The sequence below is a fragment of the Arachis ipaensis genome, chromosome B5 (assembly GCF_059453495.1).
Source record: "Arachis ipaensis isolate K30076 ecotype BB chromosome B5, ASM5945349v1, whole genome shotgun sequence".
In the NCBI taxonomy this organism is placed as follows: domain Eukaryota; kingdom Viridiplantae; phylum Streptophyta; class Magnoliopsida; order Fabales; family Fabaceae; genus Arachis; species Arachis ipaensis.
In genome coordinates this window covers 63,217,299-63,225,783 of record NC_142440.1, presented here as the reverse complement: position 1 = coordinate 63,225,783, position 8,485 = coordinate 63,217,299, and the positions used below count along the sequence as shown (strand labels likewise).

Sequence of the window (8,485 nt, the reverse complement as noted above, 5' to 3'; positions counted from 1 at the left end):
ATGAAGACCTCTTCGTATTTAGATTCATATTTTGGTCTACCATTTAAAAAAGAAGAAGACAAATATGAGTATCCATGACATTTAAATAAAAATATAACTAACATGTATTTTAGTTTATATATACTCTTTTTGAATCAGAATAACGTTATTATTATTTTTTTAATTATATTTTGGTTTATAGTAATTTTAATTTTAATAAAATATGATATAAATAAAGCCACATCAACATTAAAATAAAAAAATACTTATCTAATAAATTTAAAAAGTGAATGATATATTAACAAAAAATAAAATTAATTTTTTAAAAATAATAGAAAAGCGGCTCAACAGGCACTTAATTTCTTAAAAACAATAGAAAAGCGGTTGAACAGACACGTTAGTGCCTGTTGAGCCGCTAGTAATAATAATGGCGATGAGATAATGACAGATATGTGTATAGAGATTAATAGCAAGAGAAAAAAATAGTGTTTAATATAGTAAGGGATATAATAAAATATAAATTAATAATTAAAAAAAATAATAAAATTAAAGATAATTTAAAAAATTAAATATAAAATTAAAAAAATAAAATATTTTTTAACAATTGAAATTATGCATGAAGATAGAGAGTGCTTTGAATATAAATTTTTATTTCGGCTTCAAATTAAATACTAATTAAAAATAAATAATTAAACTTAATAACATTTATAAATAGTTAATTTGTAATAATGTTTCTAAATTTTTATTTTGATTTTGTTACACATCATTTTTAATTGAATAATATTGAAGTGTTTATATATTTATTTTTATGGTCAATAAATCTGACAGTTTTTCAAGACTAAAGAAGTTATTGATAAAAAGATGTATGATAAATTATGAAAGATTTTTTCAGATACACAATTTTTATACTCTCCTATTTTGCTTATTAATTATTCTTATATTTTGATATTTAAAAACGAAAAAAATAAACATTCTCATTTATTCTATTTTTTCACTATTTATAAGAAAATGAAGACCTCTTCGTATTTAGATTCATATTTTGGCCTATCACTTAAAAAAGATGACAAATATGAATATCCATGACATTTAAGTAAAAATTATCTTTTGTAAATAACTAACATGTATTTTAGTTTATATATACTCTTTTTGAATCAGAATAATATTATTATCATTATTCTTTGAATTATATTTTGGTTTATAATAATTTTAATTTTAATAAAATATGATATAAATAAAGTCTCATTAACACTAAAATAAAAAAAAATACTTATCTAATAAATTTGAAAAGTGAATGATATATTAATAAAAAAATAAAATTAATTTCTTAAAAATAATAGAAAAGCGGCTAAATAGGCACGTTAGTGTCTGTTGAGCCACTAGTAATAATAATGGCGATGAGATAATGACAGATATGTGTATAGAGATTAATAGCAAGAGAAAAAATAGTGTTTAATATAGTAAGGGATATAATAAAATATAAATTAATAATTTAAAAAGAATAATAAAATTAAAGATAATTTAAAAAATTAAATATAAAATTAAAAAAATAAATTATTTTTTAACAATTGAAATTATGCATGAAGATAGAGAGTGCTTTAAATATAAATTTTTATCTCGGCTTCAAATTAAATACTAATTAAAAATAAATAATTAAACTTAATAACATTTATAAATAGTTAATTTGTAATAATGTTTCTAAATTTTTATTTTGATTTTGTTACACATCATTTTTAATTGAATAATATTGAAGTGTTTATATATTTATTTTTATGGTCAATAAATCTGACAGCTTTTCAAGACTAAAGAAGTTATTGATAAAAAGATGTATGATAAATTACAAAAGATTTTTTCAGATACACAATTTTAATATTATCCTATTTTGCTTATTAATTATTCTTAATTTTGATATTTAAAAACGAAAAAAATAAACATTCTCATTTATTCTATTTTTTCACTATTTATAAAAAAATGAAAACCTCTTCATATTTAGATTCATATTTTGGTCTATCACTTAAAAAAGATGACAAATATGAATATCCATGACATTTAAATAAAAATTATCTTTTGTAAATAACTAACATGTATTTTAGTCTATATATACTCTTTTTGAATCAGAATAATATTATCATTATTCTTTGAATTATATTTTGGTTTATAATAATTTTAATTTTAATAAAATATGATATAAATAAAATCTCATTAACACTAAAATAAAAAAAAAATTACTTATCTAATAAATTTAAAAAGTGAATGATATATTAATAAAAAAAATTAATTTCTTAAAAATAATAGAAAAACGGCTAAATAGGCCCATTAGTGTCTGTTGAGCCACTAGTCAAATTAAAAAAATTAGTATATGCTTTTACATGCACTCTAACACACTCCAAAAATAATAAAAAATATTAACAAAAATATGTAAATGTCATTTAAAAAGATTAATCAATAAAAAGTAATATTACATTAATAGAATTCAAACCAAATTAGCCATGTCATCTCTATACATGCAACGACAGTGTCCATGAAATTTACAAACATAAACAAAAATGAATTTCTAGAAAGGGAATTAAGAAATGTCATTGAATCACCCCAAGCTTATACCAGGCCTTCCTCGGATAAAGGAACCAAATGGAAAGCTCCACAATACACTTCACGAATAATCTGCAAGTATGATCATATGAATAACGAAAAACAGAAGGTAAGCAAATTACAAAACATCTTGCCATGATAAATATTAAAGAAAGGAATCATAAAAAAATATATAAGGCTTGGAATAAGGGTGTGTCACATCTTCATATTGAAATATGTGACATGCACAAGTTGATCACATGCAATTCGCCACCACTATTCCTGGGAGATAATTCTAAAGATATGCATATAAAATTCCAAGTTCAACCATTTTGTATAATTTTATAACAATCTCTGGAATATCTTATTAGAATAAGTTGCAAATAGATAGTAACCATAGTAGCCTAGCACAAATAGTAACCAAATTCATACTTAACAAACAAGAAAACAAGTGGATTCTTATCAAGTGAGGATGATGAAGTTAATGATAATTCCTTTTATTTTCCAAACACTTTGATAAAAGAAAAAAATTCTTTCACTACCAACAAAACTCACTTTTAATTTTTCTCAAACGATTGTAGAAAGAGCAAATAAAATATAATAACCAAGTTATAAATTAGAAATTGCACAATGAAATAACAAATAACAAGAAAAGGCAACAAAAGAAATCAAACCATGTAGCTCAAATTGAAAAAAAAAACTTAAGTGAAGTAGTTGCAAATTTTGACCAAATATCTGAGCTCAAGATCCACTAGGAAATTGTATAACTTTTTTTTTTTAGGATTTTTTCAACACCAAACATAGTAAAGCATTTTTGTGATTTACCTATTCTCTGTCCCTGAGGGAAATAGAAAACTCTTCTCATCCCCCCAAACTGATGTTACTAATGTTACCAACAAACACAAATGTTAGCAAAATATCTGCCAAACAGGACCCATCATGTTACTAATGTTAGCAACAAACACATCTGAAAATAAAATTAAGGGAAACCCAAACTGAACCCAGCAAAATATCTGCCAGTTAAAAGGCTAACATTAAACTCCATCCTGTCATACCTGGTCAATGTGTGGTGGAATTTGCTTTATTTCAATTCCAAATTCTTGTTCAATCCTATATCAGCACAAAAGACAGAATGCATAATAAATCTATAGCATATACAGTTGAAATGCATTAACTTAACAGACTGTAAATTACATACAAATTAAAGCGGTCCCAATAAGTGATCAAGGTAACTGCTAAACCAAGATGCCCAAACCTCCCTGAGCGACCGACCTGTATATCCGTATATGATCTGTTAGAACAGGAAATCAGTGTCAAGGCAAATAAATTAGGAAGGAAATGAGGAAAAATCACCATACCTTGTGGAGATAAGTTTTTGAATTCTTGGGAAAATCAAAATTAATAAAAACTATAGAAGGTTGGAATTCTAGGGACAAAAGCTTATCAGCCTGAAACCAAACAAAAAGCAATGTAAAAGAAGGGATTAGGAACCAACTCTTACTACTAAAGAAACAGAATGAACATATGAAGAGAATAGAATTGAAAATTTGTTTGTTCTCATTTAAAAGGATTGCAACTTTTCAAATAGTTTATGCATGTCAACCACTTTTATAAATGAGTAGAAGTTGAGGCAAAAAAGTATTTACCTCATCCATAACATGATTAGTTCCCATCAGTTTAAATCATGGCAACAAAGCCAACATCAACACATATATAATCTAAACTAGGACAAAATCCTAAAAACATGAGAAAAAAATATTATAGTAAAAATTTATGCCCATTGAAGCAAGCTTGTTCCCTGAGAAGTTCATTCAAACTGGCCTTGAACTACAATAAATATGATAATCCTCTCAATCGATCTCATGGGAATCTAATAGAAAGATAAAGGTAAGAGGAAGAAGTCAAACATTGAATAACATTGTTATCCTGGTCAATTTTTTCCAATGCAGGAATGCAAAATGCAGCTGTTTTGCCTGTCCCATTTTTAGCCCTTGCAAGAATATGTCACTACCAGTAAGAGCAATTGGAATGCTTTCTACTTGGATAGGAGAAGGCCTTTAAAAACCCTTCTCATATATTCCCATGAGCAACTCTCACTTCAAAAAATAATCCTCAAATTCATTTCTTTTAGTTGCTGTCACATCCTGGGAAATAAAATTAAAGCAGATTCAATACCAACACTGGAATATATAACATAGAAATTACCTGCAAATCTTATAACCACAGAACCTTAAGTGGCTTACCCAAAAATGGTATCATTAATTATGCCTTTCAAGTTGATATTGGAAACGTGTAAATATGAAAAAACTAAATCACACCACAACAGGAAATCTAGCTCTGAAATTTTGTAAATGCCAATAATTGTACTGGTTAATTAAGGTCAGTTTATCTCAATTCCTCAGCAATTTAAGTAAATTAGTTAAAGCAGTTTGTATAGTGAAAACAGTGAACTGAATGCCTAATAGAGAGTAGGAATTAGGATATTAAAAATGACATCGGTGAATAAAAAAAGAAGCTAGTTAAATTCTATGACCAAAACTTCAAGAAGCATTTCATTATAAATGCACTGATATTATTTTCAGTTTAATCCCCCCCCCCCTAGTGAAGATCAAGACTGCTGCTGATCCTGGAATTGGAGCACATTATATGAAAATCAACACACAAAACACGACAAATTAAAACAACAACCCTCCAACACTTAGCTATTAGCTGACACCAAAAGACACCATCAATATTAGCAGACGAATAATGACAATAATAACAACAAATGAATACTAATCTAAATGATCCAATTTTAGCATTAACAAATCAAAGCATTAAAGGTTGAATTTCAGCAACTGCAAATAATATCAATTTAAAATATCAAGCTAGATCCACTCCCTCGCATACTCAACGGCTAAAAGAATTAAGAGTTGTACAAAAGAAACTATAAGTCATATCACAAACTTAGACTCTATGTATTATTAGAACTGATATATTATTCTTAGTCATTGGCTTTAATTATTTATTAATGAATCTAAACAAAATAGAAGCCTGAATGCTTGAACTCGTGTATTCAATTCTTGTAGATGAAATGAATGACTGAGAAATTGAAATCAGTATTATTACTTTTAGATAAACTTCATTAACAAATTGAAAATTAGTAAAATACAGAAATCAGTATTATTACATACTAAATACACATGCGCTAAGTGCCTATTGCAGTAACTATCACGTCATGAAGTAATTCTCATTGCAAAAGCACCGAGAGACTTTTATACTCATGAAGTAATTCTCATTGCAAAATCTCACCATTCTTGTCCTTAATGACTTAATTTGATCCAAATCTCTCATCCTTCGTACCCAAATACTGATAAAGACTCTCATACACTCTTGTTTTGACTCTCTTATTGCCACCTTTGTCTCCTTCTTAGCTGTCTTATATTTCTTAAATTTTCTACAATATAGAAACTACTCTTTAAAGCAAACTAAAAAGAAGGATTAAAATAGACAACTTTTGAAATTTAGTAGACCGAAACAAAAAATCGAGTATTTTACAGGGACCAAAAACTTATTTAAGCCTATAATCTTTTACAAACTAAAGTGTTGAAACATAAATATTACAAGGACTAAAGTGAGTACATTTAATCTTTTACAGGCTAAGTTTTTAAATGAAAATTTTCCTTGGACTAAAGTGTAGTTTTACTTTCAATTTAATTATGTAAAAGATAGAGAAAGAAACAACTTCTAATTGATATGACAAATCAAATTCTACATAAGAAACTAGAAAAATATATGCTTAAACGAAATATGTAAAGAATGGGTAAAGAGAAGAATGGGCAGCTTACTGATACATGAAAGTTAGATTAAATGTTAATTCAGAAAACTTTAGAAAGTCAAAAAAAAAAATTCACACGACTGAGTCCATGAGAGAGAACCTGTTGGTATTCCAGATCAAACTTTAGAGACTCATCATCACAGTTCTCAACCATGGTGGCCAAGCCCTTCAAATTCTTCACAGGCTTACCATTGAAAGCAAGAACCTATATGAATCCAAAAAGAGAAGGGGTAAGCATTTCAAATCAACCATTGATTAAGATCTATAACAATTAATAATTTAATATCAATAAATGTTCTCTTACCTGAGTGTTAACTATCTTATATCCAATCTTAATGTCAGACACGAGAACCTATATAGTAAAGTTTAAGTAAGAGCAAATGTTAAACAGCAAATCCAATTAAAAAAAAGAAAAAATTAAAATAAGGGATAGCATAGGCCAAGACCTGAGAAACAACAAGTTGCTCAACAACAGATTGTGCCATAGCATGTAGATGTTTCTCTAGGAGCTTCACTGGAGCATCAAACTCATAATCTTTACCATACTGGATCATACAAATTAAGAAGCAATAATAAAGTTAGTAACAAATATATACTCAAACAACAAAAGATAATTTCCAGAAATAAAATTTTCTGTAATCATAGACACAAATTTAAGATATTTAAAACACTACTTTTACAACTTGCAACCAAAAATCACAATAACATTAGTTTTATATGCACTGTTGCAAAATGATAGATGCCTTTTTACTTTGGACTTGATGGATAAACAATCATAAAATTGAATTAATTTTGAACTTCCATAAAGAAAATTCAGATCTAATTGGGGAATCTAATTGGGGATACAAGCACTAAATATAGGATTTAATCTACATACAATGCTCAAACAAAGAAATAAGATTCTGCCAGTGCTTCACCTGGAGAACTCCATGATGATATGAGGTCAAAGTCTCAAACACCTTTGGATATGAGTACAAATTCAAAAATTTTACTCCAAAAACAAGCTGATATAATCACAAAGCTCCATTTCCATTTTCAATTAACCCTAGATTTTAAGAAATCTTTTGATTCGGGGGAAATAGGTGAAACTCACGGAAAGTGAAGGATTGAGAGAAAGAGCAAAAGAGAGCTTTGGACGAGTAAGGATTCGATTGCAGACAAAGCTCCATGATTTGCTGACGCAAGCAGCGGAAGCGAACCAACGAGCCAGAGCCTCGCCAGAATGTTCTGGAGAAGGTCCTCGTTCACCAAACCGAAACTTCCACCGTTCCTGGTGACCATGAAAATCAAAACAAAAAATTAGATCAAAGAAAAACAATAAATAATTTACCTATGGCTGCATTCTAGATGCAAAGATAGAAACAGAGAGGCTGGAGAAAGATGACATAAACAGCAAAGAGGGTAGGGAAAGCGAAAACAACAGAGAGTGAAGTGGAGCACACAAGGAGCGAAGGCGGTAGAGCAGATGAGAATAGACGATCGAGGAAGGAAGGCAGAGACTGGCGGCACGGAGGAAGGAAAGGCGACCTCCGTTGGCTAACCGACGCGGTGAGTAGTGAGCGCCGAGGGAGTGCGAGCGCCAGCAGAGACAGGTTAGGGGAGATGATGGAGGGAGCCCCAACAGATGAGAGAGTGCAAGCGCCGTAGATGAGCTCTGTCCGAGTGTTAGGGTATTCAGAGCTTTAGTGTGTAATAGGGGAGAAGAGTATAAGTCTGATGAGTCAGTGACTTAGGTGTGTTTGGTTCACGTTGGAGAAGAGAGAAGTCCGTTTGAGTGTTTTGAACGCCCCACTTTTATGTTTGGTAATTTGTTAGAACTCTAAACCCAGAAGTGTTTTTACCTCTGAACGCACGTTCATGTGAAGCTAAAATTTCTTACTTCTGCGTTCACGTTGAGAGGAATTAAGTAGAAAATTTATTCTGTTTCTACCAATCCTACCCTCTATTTTCTTCTATAAAAAGGATGCAAGTAACCATAATTTTCACAGTAATTCTTCGTTTATTTGTTGTGTATGTTTTTTGTTCTGAATTTTTTTTTTCTATCAAAATTTTTTAGATCTGTTTCAATCACTGCCAAGATAAAAAATTTAATTATTTTTTATTATTTTTAGTACTTTCTTTCAT

The 8,485-nt window shown here is 28.8% G+C and overlaps 1 protein-coding gene across 2 annotated transcripts; it reads right to left on the bottom strand.

The window, feature by feature from the left end:
* Positions 1-2,381: 2,381 nt before the first annotated feature.
* LOC107643629 (uncharacterized) lies at positions 2,382-8,043 on the bottom strand. 2 transcript variants are annotated; one of them, XM_088488979.1, is made up of 9 exons: positions 7,783-8,043; positions 7,455-7,631; positions 6,808-6,906; positions 6,666-6,713; positions 6,462-6,566; positions 3,903-3,992; positions 3,743-3,816; positions 3,600-3,654; positions 2,382-2,637 (listed from the first exon to the last, which is right to left on the bottom strand). In XM_088488979.1, exons 3-9 carry the CDS (start codon positions 6,844-6,846, stop codon positions 2,572-2,574), a joined length of 477 nt encoding a protein of 158 aa, XP_088345105.1. In that variant the 5' UTR covers positions 6,847-6,906; positions 7,455-7,631; positions 7,783-8,043; the 3' UTR covers positions 2,382-2,571. The 2 variants fall into 2 exon arrangements, with proteins under 2 accessions (XP_088345105.1, XP_088345106.1); XM_088488980.1 differs by having other exon boundaries at positions 7,804-8,043.
* Between the last annotated feature and the right edge of the window lie 442 nt (positions 8,044-8,485).